The sequence below is a fragment of the Metopolophium dirhodum genome, chromosome 1 (assembly GCF_019925205.1).
Source record: "Metopolophium dirhodum isolate CAU chromosome 1, ASM1992520v1, whole genome shotgun sequence".
Classification (NCBI taxonomy): Eukaryota; Metazoa; Arthropoda; class Insecta; order Hemiptera; family Aphididae; genus Metopolophium; species Metopolophium dirhodum.
In genome coordinates this window covers 26299085-26316490 of record NC_083560.1, presented here as the reverse complement: position 1 = coordinate 26316490, position 17406 = coordinate 26299085, and the positions used below count along the sequence as shown (strand labels likewise).

General features: G+C 27.4%; 1 protein-coding gene and 1 pseudogene across 1 annotated transcript in view; one reads left to right on the top strand and one right to left on the bottom strand.

Moving 5' to 3' along the window:
* The first annotated feature begins 996 nt into the window (after nt 1–996).
* On the top strand, nt 997–11411 carry LOC132935109 (protein ERGIC-53-like; annotated as a pseudogene).
* Nucleotides 11412–13393: 1982 nt separating this feature from the next.
* Nucleotides 13394–17406, bottom strand: part of LOC132935101 (uncharacterized) — a 29395-nt gene continuing 25382 nt past the window's right edge. The window contains 5 exon segments of the mRNA XM_061001564.1: nt 13394–13481; nt 15072–15778; nt 15780–16084; nt 16221–16545; nt 16630–16890. Coding sequence (XP_060857547.1) covers nt 13394–13481; nt 15072–15778; nt 15780–16084; nt 16221–16545; nt 16630–16890 — 1686 coding nt within the window.

Sequence of the window (17406 nt, the reverse complement as noted above, 5' to 3'; positions counted from 1 at the left end):
AAAGAAATCTAATTTGCTTCATGTCATTCTGATTCCAAATAAATCATATTTTTATTGTTTTTTGCAATTATTCCAATATTGGCTTTTAAATTTTTAATATGTTTATTGTGCCATAATAATAAAATAAATTTACTTTTATCAAGAATAAATTAAAAAGCACGATTCATAATATACTAGTGCACGACAGTAGTTACAGCTCTGAAATTTTTATTTGGGTCCAAGGTCGAACCACTGGAATCTTATATAATATATAAATTCAATTTTCGAATAGAAATATACATTTGTATGAATTTCTAATTAAAATATAGTTTTCAAATTGTCGTGATTTTTACAAATTTGGTCAAGATTCTAACTTCAGACGCTCATAAAAAACTATTGTGGATTTGCGCTAGACTTTTTTTTAATTTCCACTAATACAACAACTTACAAGGAACGTTGTAGGCGTATTATATTCTCAAGTTTTTGGACCAAGAGAAAATATTTTTATCGACATAAATTAAGAAAAAACTAAAATAATCAAAAATTTCATATGCATATGAATACCTAGACATGAATCTAAATATTTTGAAAAAGTTCAAATTCTGATATAAACACCCGTGAAAATTGCATGTATCTACAGTAATTTATTTTAGAGTAACACCACTTACACGAAAAACCAAAAACGATTTTACGTAAAAATTCACGTTTGTCTAAATTTTTTTTTCCCCCGCGCTTTTGCAGACTAGGTACTGTTCATTTCGAACATCCCCTTTGCACCTACCTACTAGATGCACTTTCTCACCGGAAAAGATGAAAAGCGAAGCATTATTTCGAATACTTATCGTGAACACAGACACAAATAATAAAAATGGTTTACGCAGAACGTAAATTTGCTATACATAACGGAGACAATAAAATGCCCGTGTTACGTCTTAAATCCGTGGGTCGTGGAGCTGCATCGTTCACGAATTTTCGGACCTCGTTTAAATGTAATGCCCGCGATTCTGTCTTATCACTATGTACAACGAACTATACTATGGGTGCGTTCGAATATGAATAGTTAGAGAAGAGTACGTTTAGTTAGAGTGGGTTAGTGATAGTGTAGTGTTTGATATCTTCGTAGATAAGCTTTATTATCAACGGAGTTAAAACAACCTACCTATTTTTTCGGGGTCAAAAAAACTTACTACCCGGATTATAACAACTCGGTGTTACCGAACGGTAGTACGGAGTTAACTCTGCGTTCCCGAACGAAGTTGAGTAACTATTTTTTTATAGATTTAACTAGAGTTGAGTTTTCAAACAGTGATAACTGGTAATCATTTGTCGAAAAATGGCGGATGATTATACCTACTTCTATAGTGCCCTACCGGCCGCGGCTACTGGTTACGTTACGTGTACGTATTAAATGTATTGCTTTTTAAGATTATTGTCATAATAACAATAATATCGTGGAACCTCTAACGTTTAACATTCGAATCGCCGAAACACCGTTTTTCCCGATTACGCGGTTGTGATCGACCCGCGAACAAAAGTTTCGAACCGCAAGTCAAAGGCGCACAATAGTGCATAGGTACATATTATACCGATAATACAGAGAAGTCGCGTAGTCCGGTCGTGAGAGTGCATACCGGCTTGTCCATCAAAAAGCTCCAGCTGTTAGGGAACTTGTTGCAGTTCCGTCTGCCGCTGCTGGTGGTGTCCGTCGTCTTCGTTCTATTGTCGGGCTATGCCGATTTAGGACGCTGCAACTAGGTTCCGGTTCGAGTACAAGTACAGCTTCAAACCTCCATATTTGGCACAGAAGGATGGATCTGTACCGTTCTGGGAATACGGCGGAAGTATGTCAACGCTTACCGTGTTTCCTTCTTTATCTTTTTTTAATTTTTTTTTTATGTTCATAGGTTTCTATTTCGATTTACTGATTATTTTCCTCACTGAACGTTCCATATAGGTACATTTGATCACGTTATGTTTAGAAACGAATGCTAGAAACAGCTTTGTAAACTTTATGCCCTACCAATAGCTGGTAATAACTGTACAGTATGCTTGCATTCAAAGAGGTATTGAAATTTGTTTTGAATTTAACGATGTGCACTTAGAATTTTATCAACGGAAAAATACCAAATAAAAATCTTTTAAAACACTTGAAGCCGACTTGAAGCTTACTTATCTTGAAGTGGTTGTAAAAAATAACAATAATTTAAAGCCACTTTAATTTTTACAAAGCTGCACATTAGTTTATACCTACTAATTAATATTAAAAGGAATTAGGAAGTTTATTTTAAATACCTACATTTTTTTTTTTAATATTGATCATTAAGCCCGGCCACTATGGCTATTAGCTGTTTGTTTGTAGGGGAGGGTACGTTAGGTTGGTAAACACGTGTATTTTGATTAGAATTTTAAATTGGGCACCTGTAGGTTTCTGCCATGCCCGGTCAGGGAAATGGCGGCCTCTCTCTCTAGACAGTTGCCTGCCCAGAGAGAAAAGTCGCGATTTCATATTTGTTACGATTACATACCTAATACTCGTTTCAAACATTTATTAATGTACCTAAACATTTATAAGCATAAAAATTATAAAAAATTATTATGTAAACAAAATAATCATAAGTTTCAAAAAAAATCAATAAAAATAACCAACACAATGGGAGGTATGTATCTTAAAATACTCTCCAGAGTGTTTTATTTCAAAATGCTTTATCTATTAAAAATGAGAAGTGTTTGAATCGATTATAAATCACTCATAAACAGTTCATCCTTATGCAAATTTTATGTAATATTTGTTAATAACTTATTAAGAGTTGGAATGTTGCTTTATACTAAAAATATAGTTTATTTATTTGTTGTTTTTGTTTTGTATAGATGCTATTGCCAGCACTGATAATAATCGAATTGCACCATCTTTAAAAAGTCAAAAAGGTTTGTTCTTATCCAATTCATTATGATTTTATACGTACTATATTTTTATTCTCATAGTACTCATAGTATTATGACAATAGAAGGTTTATTTAGTTCCATCAAATGCTTTATTAAGTTTAATACTACTGTTTAAATATTATGGAAATTAAAATTAAATATTCATAACAATAACATCTTAAGTTTTATTTCTTATTTATTGATAATATTGTATCAATAAATAAGGTATATAAGGTATGATCTACGTATATTTCAAGGAATATAGTTTACTTTTTATTACATTTATATATTTTAAGCTTGGAAGAAATAATGCTTCATATATTTGAATAAATCTTTTTTACAGAATTTATTATAAATCGGTAAATTAAACATTTTAGTGTTCAGTTCTTTTTCTAGTAAAATTTAATTTAATTTAAATTTAAAAATAAAGTGTGTACTTTGTATTTTTTAATGACTAATATATTGTGTGGGAAGTGAGCGGACTATTCAGTCGCGGACGACGTGTGCTGCACGAGTCGCAGGCAAGGGCCACTTTACACCCAAGACTGAAATTACCTTCCCACACGATCTACACATATTATTTTTTGTCACTACTCTGCTTTCATCGATCACGGGATCATGCAGGGATCTATGCAACAACCAGACTATTCTGTGCATACAATATATCATGAAAGAAACGTTTTGGTTTTATTTATTTTAAGCTTCATGCATGGAGGTTATAATATTAGTATAAGATGTACCAAAACTTTATGTTTTGTAGTGACTGTGGTATACATTTCAGTGTCTGGTTGTGCAGGGGATACGCGTGATATGCGTGTCCAGCACTTGGGGATTTCCACTTTACCTCCCAGCGTTATGTGTATTCCCACTTTAGCGTCTGTTGGACGGAAAAATATTGCTTTCCAAAGCTACAATCATCATCCAAACTTTCAGTGCATACGTGACAAAAAACTTATTACATAGGACTTTTTAAAAAAGTAAAAAATAAATTTTAGAACACATAAATAAGAAAATAACATGTATTTCTACAATTAAGTCTTGTGAGAAACATTTGTTATTTTATTCCATATCAATTAATATTAGTGAATTTAATAAACAAAAGTTTTTTTTTGCAGGTGCAATTTGGACAGAAAGTCAAACAAAGTTTGATTGGTGGACAGTTGAAATACATTTTAGTCAGCGGAAGAGGTAGAATTGGTGCTGATAGCCTGGTATATTTATCATAGTATATTATTATTATTATTTATAATAATATTAAAATATGATTTTAAACAGGAATTTTGGTATACATCTTCTAAAAAAGGTGACTTCAATGGTCCAGTATTTGGTAACTGACAAATTGACTGGTTTGGAAGTATTCTTTGATTCTTTCGACAATGATGGCAAACACAAAAATCCATATATTATGGGTGTAGTAAATGATGGAACACAAGTTTTTGATCATGCAAAGTAAATAAACCAATTCATTTATTAAATAAATTATTTATTTACCATGTTTTTTTTAGTGATGGCTCTACTTAACAGTTATCCGGGTGTTTGAGAGACTTAAGAAATAAACCTTTTCCGACAAGAGACAAAATTGAATATTATATGAACACATTAACGGTATGTGTTGTTGTGTAGGAATAACAATCATGATTAAATATCATATAGCAATTGATATTGCTCGTAGGGACAGCTGCTTATCTGACTGAATGCGCTCTCTAACATATTTGTCAATAGTGATTTCGATATAATATAGCATATAAATATTCCAGTTCTGTCTACGAGCGCTACAAAATTGTTTTATCTTGAGTAATTATGGAGAAAACAGTTCCATAGCTTGACGGGCAACAATTATATCTTTAAAGGAACATGAAACAAAAAAAAATGACTGGTTCAATTAATAAATAATTTATTAATATAACTAACAGTGGTGGCGTGGCGGCAGGCAATGAGGTCTTGGTTATTTTTTTATATTTTTTGTTATATTCAACAAAAATTAAAAATTAAAACAATTATCTTAAGTCTGTAGGTTTTATAAAATGTTAGTGTACGTTTTGTCGTTTTACTAAATTTAAATGTACATAATTAATTTGTATTACCTCTATTAACTATGATAATAGAAAAGGTAATGAGGTAATATTATTTTGATGTTTCACATAAATATATACTCTTATATAGATGATTAGATGAATATATATTTATTGTTCTAAAAACTAAAAATAATAATATAAACATTTTGAACAGAATATTATAAAATTCAATTGTAAATCTCGAATATCTTTTAGACCATATTTTTTCAATATTTGGTCTTGGTATTAGAGCTATGGACTTAGGAATCTCAATTTCTTCTGATATTGTTATGATATTATATTTGATTGTTTTTTTTCCCCAAATCGAGTACTTCTCCTATAATTTGTTTTCGCCAATCATCAGTACCCTCATATACATTTTTTATTGTGTATTTCCCTAACGGTTTCGAGTATACCATTTTATCACCTACTACTTGTTTATTTGTATTATAATTATGGCCCAAGATGGATCTTATGTACATACCTCTATATTTCAAATGAATTCGTTTTGGCATATACTTTAGCCTTGCATTATGATAAGATTCCAAGCGCCCAGTATGCACAAAACGTTTTGCATCTGGCAAATCTTTTATAAAATCTTTGGCAGTTATAATTTTTTTCAATGCGTAGTCAGATGGATTTTAACCATAGTCTTTTATTTATTTATTCATCTGTTAATGGATCATGATCGCAGGTTTTTGTTACTCCATTTTCTTCCCATTCATTTTCATTTTTTATGTGATGTAGTAGAGACGTGAATTTTTCAACTAATAATTGACCGTCATCTTTGCAGTTTTGCGAAGCCCACCAAAGATGATTATTAATACTACTTTTCCATAAATATGCATTTTCATGTTTTTTTTTCTAAGGTTTTCATTTTTTTCAAGTGACAATAAACAATCCCATATTACTTAATTAATCTTCTATATTTGATGATGGTTTTTGCTGTATCTGTTAACATTCATAAAATTCTTCTTCTTTTTCTTGGTTTTCTATTTCAAAAGATATGTCATTTGTAGGCTTATAAAATTTGTAGCACTCATTGCCTAAATCACACTATATGCCTTTATCATTCAGATTATCACTGAAGTAAATACAATTTGGATTATCAATATCTAGTTAATTATCGTCTTTGGAATCAGATTCATTAAAATTGTCAACTTTTAATTTTTTTACCGGTGTATTAGTTGAATTTTGTTTTGATATAATATCTTTTTCGTTTCTTTTTCGGTATATTCTTATACTTTAAGGTGTTTTGGGTCTAAGATCACCAATTTTGTAAATAGTTGGAATAGAATCGGAATTTAAATATAACTTTATTTTTTTATTTGGCAGTAATTGTTTTTGTAGTTAACTCGATTCTGTAAAATCTTTTTCTTGAAAATATTTTGAACATACTCTAGATCCGCTACCCGGGACAAAATCTTTACGTTTACAAAACACTAATCATTGTTTAAATCTAAGTGGTGATTTATTTCTTTTTAGAAAACTATAAAAATTAACATTTTCAGATTCGATGCAAGTTGCCATTTTCTTATTATTATTTGAATTGCAACCAAATACAGAACAAAGAACCATTTTACCCCTAAAATAAATTGCACTATTTTGTTTTAATGTGAATAATTTTTAATTTAATTGTATGTACTTTAATATCAAAACATAAAATATATTTTAATATTAATTGATATGGTTATAACTTATAGGACATAAAGATAATATTATAAAATAGGTACATACATATAAAATACTAATAAATATATGAAAATATAAATTGTTATAAAACATATTTTGCTTATACGAGAACACTTCTTATAAATTATAATATAATATAACATAATATAGATACTTATAATTATTTCAACTTAGTATAAAATATATAAGTAATTAACAAATAATTATTATTAATAAATAAAATAAAAATTATTATTATTTATAATACATTACTTTACCTCCTAAAACAAAATTCCAACGATGAAAATATTAAGTTGAAAAATACGTCCTTCACAAAGATTTCTAAACAAAAATGCGGTTTATCGATGTTTGTCAACATAGAATACGTCTTAGTTTGGATAAAAACATAATTAACCAAACAGAGTATTTGTATACGTCTGTTCATTGTTGTGACTACGAATTTATTTATAATATAATTGAATAAAACAAAAATTATAAATAAATAATCTTAATGTAAAATGTTAAATTTTTTGAAATATTTAAAATCTTATACTTGAATTTTTGTTACTTCTTCCTCTGTCATTATCTCTTAGTCATTTTAATATTTATAAAAAACTAAACGTTTTATTAAAAACTTTGTCCCCAAATGTGTTATTCCATCTTACTAACTCATAAAGTCATAACATAGCAAAATTTACATTCAGAAGAATCCATTTTACTTTATTATTAGAGGGAATTTACTAATTATAAAATTTAAAAGTAGGTAGTAATATCATTAGGGCTAACTTGTTTTTTTAAATATTTCAATAGATTCTTACTTTGTAATGTAATTATAAATACATTCAATCTAATATTAAAAATAAAAGAGTCGAATGTATTCTTCTGAACGTACAATTTGGTATGCTATGCGTTAGTAAGGCGGAGACAATAAATTTAGGGACTATATCCTTATACTTTTATTATATACCTAGTTTGACCATAAGCAACAATATCCATTGTCTGTTTGCTTGTTTTCCAGTTATTAGTTTTTAATTCAATTATTCCATCTGTATATCCTATATAGATGCTGACAATTTCTAAAATTATATCAAGTCATCATGAAAGCATCAATTATATTTTATGTTTTTATTTGTTTAGGTATTTTTTCATAGTGGTTAATAACGAAAAGTATTGAAATTTGCGAAAATGTATTTTTACCTAAGCATGGTCATTTTGGTGTATATGCTGCTACCGGTGGTCTTGCAGGTAGTGATCTCTTTATATAATATTATTGTGTTTATTTAAATAAGCTTATGATTAAATACAATTTTATATTTCAGATGGTCACGATGTTATTCATTTTTTGACATATAGTATTTACCCACCAGGAACAACATTCAAACCAGCTGGTACCTCTCAACAGACTACCTTAGATGAAAAAAATAAACTAACAGAGTATGCAGATTACCAACGGAAATTAGATCAAGAAAAAAAAAAGTAAGATAGTTAATAAATATTAGTTGACTCTTGGTAAATCAAAATTTTGAAATCTCAAGCACAGAAATCTCTTTCAAACAATATTATAACATTTAATTTTCCTCGACTTGAAATTCTCAATTTAACTTCCAACCTTATAGTGTATACTCATTTGTAATAATAGCAGGGCCGGATTTAGGAATGTGGGGGCCCTGGGCCCACCTTAGAAGTATATATTATTTTTCGATAACATACATATATTTAATATTTTAATATATTATTATAACTTTATAAGTGAATTTAATTTAATAATAGGTATATTAACATTTACCGAAAAACAATATTTAATTAGAAATAAAATTATGGTTTAAAAATATTTATATTATAATGCCAAAATAATAATAACAAAAAAAAATGTAATACAATAAAAGTTGGTAGTAAATTATGTTCATTAAATATTTATATTGTATAATATATTTATTATATTATATTATATGCCTACATATTACATAGTCTATAATAATAATATTAATATAATACTAAATAGTATATAATTAATAATAATTTTTATTCTTCTATTTGTTTATTACGTTCTACCTTTAACTTTCTTTTTTGAGCACCAGAAGTATATATGCGAGGTGTTTTATGACGATCGTCCATAGTTTTGGTAATTGATGAATTAATGACTATAATAGAGTAAACGATATTTATATTATTTTATTAGTAATTTATTTCAGCAGTTTATTCAAAGACAATTTTTTAATTTAGTAGTGACGGCTCGTGCTAATGTGTAATCACTCCCTACGTACATTTGAAAATAAAATGATATTTACAATTATCCTTCTTATAGTACCTAAATAGGAATCATTATGGTTTATAATTCTTTTATAATACCATTGATTTTTGAACAAATCGCGTTTGTACCTACCCTATTATACCCGTTAGTGTGGCAGTCCGTGCAGTGGCGGACTTGGAGAAAAAAACAGCCCGGGAAAATTATAATTTTGGTATACTAACAGCCCTTTATATTATTATATAATGTATTTATATATATTTTTTCCGTGGCGAACACAAAATATGTATTTTATATTGTTTAATTTATTAATTCAACAAAAAAAATTAACGCACTACCATATAACCATGAGCCGCCACTGAAATTTAGTAGATATCCAATAATATAAAATAATTAATAACATAAAATAATAATAAATCTAAAAATCCTCATATAATTATTCAGTGAATGTTTCAATCGGGTAGGAATATTATTTTAAAAATAACAATTAAAAAATAAAAATCAACTAATATCGTCGGAATAATAAATTTAATAGTGAGAAATAATACATTAAACTAACCTGGATACTCGGGTACTCGTGTGGACGTATGGTTGAAGACGAATAAAGAGGGTACTCATTACTCACCGTACTCGTCTATATCACATCAATGTTAAATATAATCTTTATCCACGTTATTGCATATTTTTATATAAAACGTATTCGGCACGTATTTATCAACAACAGCGGTCGGGCGGCTTGCTATACAAGTAATATGTGTTTATTTATAACTGATAGTCTCAAAATTTTAAACCATACCAAATTAGCAATATTATTTAGTTGTCCTTATCGCTTATCCTACTCTACGAGTCATAATAATCTATTTTAAATTACTTTAATAATTTTACTATATAAAATATGATTGAACAATATTATTTGTGATTTAAATTTATTTTGCAAACATTATATTGTGTGTGTGTTACACTTGGGCGCAAAAAAGTCCCATTAAGTGGGGGCCCTCATTTTGTGGAGGCCCGGGGTCCAGGGCCCCCTGGGCCCCCCTTAATTCGGCCCTGAATAATAGCATGTCTTATTCTTATTTATTACTTTGTTGTAAAATGTAGTTATCACAAGCAGCATCCAGAAACTAAAACAAGAGAAGATGGCGAGTTTGGAGATTGGTTTGAAACAGTTATTCAAAGAGAATTAAATCAGATATTCTCTGGTCAAAGCCAGATTGTAGATTCTGTAAAAGTATTGAGCCAAAAACTTGATGAAGTTGATGGTCATCAGGAAAGAACACTCAGTTTGCTATTGAACGTTTAATCTTCTATGGCGGTTGTTGGATCAATGAGTGGTGCACGAGGACAACCTCTTGGTAAAAATTTTTTGCTAAATATTTATACGCATTTATTGATATTTTCTGTTTATGATAATGTAGGACACGGGAAGACAAGATGCTTCTTAACATTATTTTAGAAAAAAGTTGGGAATATGTTATACAGTAGAACTCCAATTATCCGAACGCCAATCATCCGGACGTCCAATTAACCGGACGAGAAAAATACGGCACGTGCCGTTATTCATACACGTGTTTCATAATCGTTTTTAGATTAGATAAAGAATAGGTACTACATATATATTATTCTTAATAATATCCGTCATTCCAACGTAGGTATATTAAAAATTATCGATAGTACAATACATATACATATGTATAACATTTTACAATATTGCCACACATACATAGATATTATTCTTAGTAAGTCAGTTGTTGTATAATCGTCACACGGTATAGTACAATAGTACAATAAAATAAATTATGTGCCAAGTCAGCTTTTTTTTTGGTTTTAAATTATGTCACGTATGTACTTTAATTAAAGCTTATTTTGTTTCAGTTGAATATCTAATAAAATTACATATTTGTTTATGGTTACGTGTGTATATAACTTTTGATATATCATATGTCAATCATCCAGATATTTGCTTATCCGGACCACCCTTGACATTAATTAGTCCGGATAATTGGAGTTCTACTGTAGTTGTTTTGATAAAATCAAAAATTACGCTAATTCTATTGGTTGTGACAATTCTGAATAATACTACTTTTCAAATACTGATAGTTGATAATATAGTAAACAATTTTTCAATATTTATAAATAAAACTTTAAAATGCATTGGGGGAAATAAAGTTATATGGAGAAACATTTTATTTTTTAGGTTATTCAGTTACCTTCTATGTGGAGATTGTCAATGGCAAATCAATATGTGAATCGTATAGATATCGTAGTTCAAATGCAACTTCACATACAGAATTTTAGAAAGTCATTCACTTATAACGAAGAAATAGAAGCTGTTGCTCAATAATATTATGTGGCATAGGTAATTCTGATTTGAAAGTTACTCAAATACACATTCCTAACATTATTTTAGATAAAAGTTAGGAATATGTTATAGTTGTTTTGATAAAATCAAAAATTACGTTAATTCTATTGGTTCAATCCTTCTGTATATAATACACCTTATATCAATGTTTCTTAAACTGTGAGTCGTCAGTTAATTTTTGGTAGGCTATAAAAAATTTTTTGAATTATATAGATTCCAAGAAATTTATGTTAAATTAATATTAAATATACTTATATTATTTTACTAATATAGTACCAAAAATTACGTGGTTAATAAATAATAATTTGTCGTATATTTATTTATTACGACGGTTATTATTACGCCTCATTATTAAAAATAGATTATTTTGTAAAAATATATTGATTATAAACCTTTAAAATAATAAATACCTAATAAAAGTAATAAACAAATTTTGTATTTTATAACTACTTTAAACCACGTGGGTCATGAAAGATTTTTCAGAGGAAATTTGGGTCGCGGTACAATAAAGATTGAGAACCACTGCCTTATATTATTTTGTATATTATTAATTATACATAATTATCAGTTATGTAATCTGTATATATATAGTTTTTTTTAAATTAATATATCTGTATATTATTAATTTTACTTATTATTATTATGCCGGTCTGTAGGACAACCTAATTGACAAGTTGAATTTTTACTTGAATACTTATTGAATAACAGTAATTTTTGATATTTTTTTTTATCAATGATGTTAGTATCAATAAGTTTTAGTTACGTCTATAAAATCATCAAAACTTTCACTTTATTCTTACAATTTTCTAAGCAAGTGTTCATATTTAAATATGAATTTATTTATTGTTTGAATTTTTATTTTAATAGAATTCTAATACTACTTATCCAAGGTAATGAGCTGACGAGGTTACGGACATTTTCAATTTTCATTTTTAGATTCTGAGTGTAGCGAATGAATGTATATATTTATAATAATATGTGGGTTTTTTATTTAATACTTGTCAGGAAATTCCCAAAAATATAATTATTTTGAAAAAATGTACCTATTATGTTTTAAATTAGTTTACTCTTAAAAATTATATATATTTTAAAAAATAAACTTAGATAAATGTTTTTACCATAAAAATTGTTCTTATAATTAGATTTACATTTCGCTATTTTGAAATAGATATTCCAAAATATTGTTAATCAAATTTTTGAATTTAAATTTTCAGTTTCAAGAAATAAAAATTAAAAAATGTGTACTATAAATATAGTGTAAGTGTTAATAAATTATAAAGAAAAAAAGAAAAATTTAAAATATTGGTTATAACAAGAGTTATTGCATTAGTCAGATCTTTCTGTTACACTCTATTTTACTTTTTTGGACTTCAATTAGTATTATATATATGTTATTTTTTTTAATGTTTTGCGAAAGAGTATTTATTTAAACTTACTGAATAAATTGGTTCTGTACATTTCAGTATAATGCAGAAATATTAACTAAAAAGTCATTGCAGAAAAATCACATTAGTATTACAATATCATTGTAAAATCAAATATAAATACATTCAATGCTCCGTTCAGAATCTAAAAACATTAAAAATCGGTAGATCTACATAAATAAAATCTAAAAATATCAAAAAAATTAAAATCTGGTACAGGGGAAGATGACCTCCCAAAGTATTTTAAATTCCTATAATTGCGCCTATCAGCCTATCAGTATACGTTAGTCGTGATATCACCGAAGAAACCACACAGTGTACAGTGTATTACTTAGGACCGTTAATGCATATGCAGAAAACTTAGCTAGTCGTTTTTTGGCTTCACTTTCAACACATTTTAATTCTAAATAATAATAAATGCAAAAATTTTAAACATATTAATTGTAAATAACATAAAACAAAATTTTTCTTTCAAACGCAAGCCCTAATTAAAGGATAATAATGACTTTTCAGCAATGAAATATTTATTAAAAAAAAGTTAAAAAAATAATAGAAATTTCAAAGAAAGTAATAACTGATTGCAATTCAATTGAAATAATAATGGAGGTAGATAACATGATTGTCACCATCTTAAGGATATACAAGTCACCACGTATCAATTAGTACCTAGTGCAAATAATTTTAATACTGGTTTGATCGCTCACTTATTGCAATTTTATATTAACCCTACATACTATATACTATTAGCAAATAGCATGTCCGCATGTGATATAAAACATATAGATATCAATGACTCAACTAAATCGTGCAATTGTTTTAATGTAATGGCTGGTGGAAAAACTAAACCTGTATTGATCATATCTCTAATATTGAGAATTTTCAATGTTATAATATAGGTACCTACTTAAATATAAAATCCCTGATTAATATGGCACTATAGTATCTTTTAATATAAAAACCAACTACAATCATAATGGCAACTCAACTGAATCTACAAAAATATATCGACAAATTAACAACATTTATCATAATTCTATTTTGAAATTAGAGAATTGGTCAATTCTACTAAACAAGACAAATCCGGATATTGCTATAGATATTTTTAATACTAAATAGGAAAGGCAATTATTAAATATTATTACTTCAAAGTTTAAAACATCAAATAAATATAAAAAAGGTGGGAAAGTGGGTGTCGCTTCGCTCAGAATCTAACACATCTATTGTTTTAAAAATGATTTATAATAATATTATGTAGTTGGTGAGCTGAGCTAGATCTAGAACCTGATCTGCTCCTGAAAATAAAAAAAATATTGTACAAAATCAGTAGATTAAATATGTTATTTGGTAATTTAACAAATGAACAAACTACTATAAAGTTACACAATCCAGAATTTAAATGGGGAATAATTAGCTATCTAAAAATATGATCAAACTTGAAGTATTTTAACATTTAGTAAAATATATACAGCTTTACTTTTTAAGTTTTATAAACTAATTAAAAATGAGCTATCTTTATCACCATCAGTACCACTGCATTAAAATAATAAATAATACAGTTTTATTCAATTACTATAAACATATTTTTTAATTGAGTGCTTTGATTGACATATTAATATTATGTTTAACAAATAAGTTACAACTTTAATAATTTATAATAATAAGAAAGTATTACATTAACTGTCCAGAAATTTGTTTTTTTATTTCACTGTCGCTACTATTATCACCACTAGTAGATATAGTTGCTTTGGATACAACTCTAAGTTTCTGATTGGATGATAATATAGGCCCCTTCTTATTACTTGTTGACTAAACACAAAATGTTTTAGCTATGAAACTGTTTTGTTTAAGTAAAAATTTAAATAAAAAACTTTCTGAACAGTAAGTTTTCTTTGATGCAATTTTATCAATTGCACCAGATCCTCCTGATGCAACACTATCTCTCCTCCGTTTAGATCCTCCTCTTTTTTTATTTTCTTTATCACCATCAGTACCACTGTATTAAAATAATAAATAATACAATTTTATACAATTATTATAAACATATTTTTTAATTGAGTTCTTGTAGACATTTTTTAATATGAATAGTTTGTTTCAGTTTTAATCTTAAATAAATAAACTACTCGTTATATTAAAATTCAATTTTAATATATATAAATACTCCAAAAACCATTTGATCATAGTTATCATAAAGAAATTTAACAATTTAAAAATAATGATAAAAATACTAAATAATATATTATTTTGTTACTAAGATAAAAATGTCACTCAATGACTTAAAATTATTGAAAAAAAATATTTTTTAAATTATTAATAGTTTTTGAAGTAATGAGTGTCTTATGTTAGGACTTAGAAACATCCAGAAAACTCACATTTTGTTCAAGACTTTCAGTAATTTTGGTTTTAGATGAAATTTCTCTTGACAGACAGAACATGAAATAATATCTTCTGTACTTTTATCATAATAACCTACACAATTGTCGTGGATAACTAAATCAAAACCATAACATTTTTCAATATTATCTATTTGTTCAATAAGATTTTGTAATTCATTCTTTGTTATAATAGGCTTATCATATTTGTATGTCTTTCCGTATATTTGTATTTTTGGCAAAATGCTATTAAAAAAACTAATGGTTTTTACAGTGTCATACAAATTGTCTTGTTGAGAAAAAACAGTTGAATTTTGTGAATCATCATGTATACTGTACCAAAATACACTAGGAAGTACAATCATTTTAGAAATTTTATAAATGAATCCGTTATCTTTCTCTATAAAATCTTCATCATTATTCTTCTTTATTTCAGGCAATTCAGATGAATTTGATTTAGTTGTGGGAGAAATAGGTTTTAATAATATACATCGATTATCAATAGATTCTGGAGAAATAACTGTATTAGATGACAATTTATCTGGTATTTTTAAGGTTGAAGTTGCTTTCTGTTTATACTGTAACAAGCTTTGTTGTGATATATTATACACAGAACTACTTGAAGGGGATGGAAGACAATGTAGTAAACTAACAGACGGACAACTATTATTTGTAGTTATTTTAAAATTCTTAATTGGTTCCAAGGTAATGGACAACGAACTATTAGCTGAAAGGTTTTTTAGTTTTTTTTAATGAAATTGATAAAGAATTATCAATTGAAGGTAATGGAAGTAAATCATCATATTCAACTTGTTCCGTTCCTAATGTTGGTAGTATCAGTTCTGGTTCTGTTTCCAACTTTATTTGAAAATCATCATCATCAAGAGGCTCAATTTTCACAATCGACAAATTAACTGGTTTTACAGTATTTAATTTTAATGTTGGATCTAAATCAGAAGTTGTATTGTATTCATGTGTGTCATTTATAACCGCAGTATACTCTTTATTTTCATTTTTAGACGAAAACATTTTATTGATAGTGGCTAATGATTTATCTATAAAACAAAGAATTATAACAAATAAATGTATGAACAAATTATTATTAATTTTTTTAAAAAATACAATGAAAATAGATGTTGGATAATTGATCACATACATATCAACTAATTTTTATAAGAATATTTTACATACCTAGTACATTGTTTTTAATTGTTTTTGTACACAAAAGATTATCAGGTTTATTTCTTTTGAATTTCATGACATCATATATTGTCCTAAATACAGGCCCATCGTTAGTTTCTAATTTTTGTATAAATGGTGTTGCATTAGATGCTGATAAACCAGCATTCATTGGCATTGGCAAAGAAAAACGTATTAATTCTTTGATCTTTTTACAAACACCATTGACCATTACTGTAGGTTGAAGCACGTCTTGGGGTCTGAAATGCCTTTCACACACAATACTGTTTATAGTCAAATCCAAACCTAAACTTAAGCTCCACTGATTTACATCTTCCTACAAAATAAGCAATAAAAACAACAATGAACGGACATCAATAATTATTTTAAAACAATATTTATGAATGATTATAAAAATTACATTTTGTGGTGTGAAAAAGGAAATATCTTCAAAAGCATTAGTTGTGCATCCAGGTATAGAACAATAGATTCTCGATTCAGGCACATCATTCATTATTGGTACTGGCAAAGCAAAAGGCACTAATATCTTTAATTTTGAATTCAAACCATTTACCAATAAGTTGGGATGGAGTATGTCCTGGGGTGTGAAATGCCTTTCACACACAATACTGTTTATAGTCAAATCCAAACCTAAGATTGAACTCCACTGATTTACATTTTCCTACAAAATATGCAATAAAAACTACAATGAGCAAACATCAAAAATTATTTTAAAACAATATTTATGAAAGGTTATAAAAATTACTTTTATGTTTGTATAAAATATATAATGTAATACTAAAATAAGTTCTAATCCTACCTTGGCGACTTTAATAGTGAACAGATGTATAGTACGCGTTATGGCCTATCAGTTTTAGGATCGGTTTTTCTCTTCTACACCAGTCAATCTATAAGATAGTGTTTTTACTTTTTAAGTATACAATATAAAGTACTTGAGTTATTTTCGATTCTATATAATATGCCGTCCAATAAATCCAACACGACAACTACTATGTCGATAAACCAATTACAAGTAAATATGCAAAAAATGCTTTCTGATACGAAAAGTAATATAATAGCACATGCAAAAGTATCTATTAAAGAAGAAATGAAAAAATTCAATACACAGATATTTTAAATTAAAGAATCATTATCTTAGGTTTTTTAATAAAATTTTTTTATTTAATGTCCTTTCTTG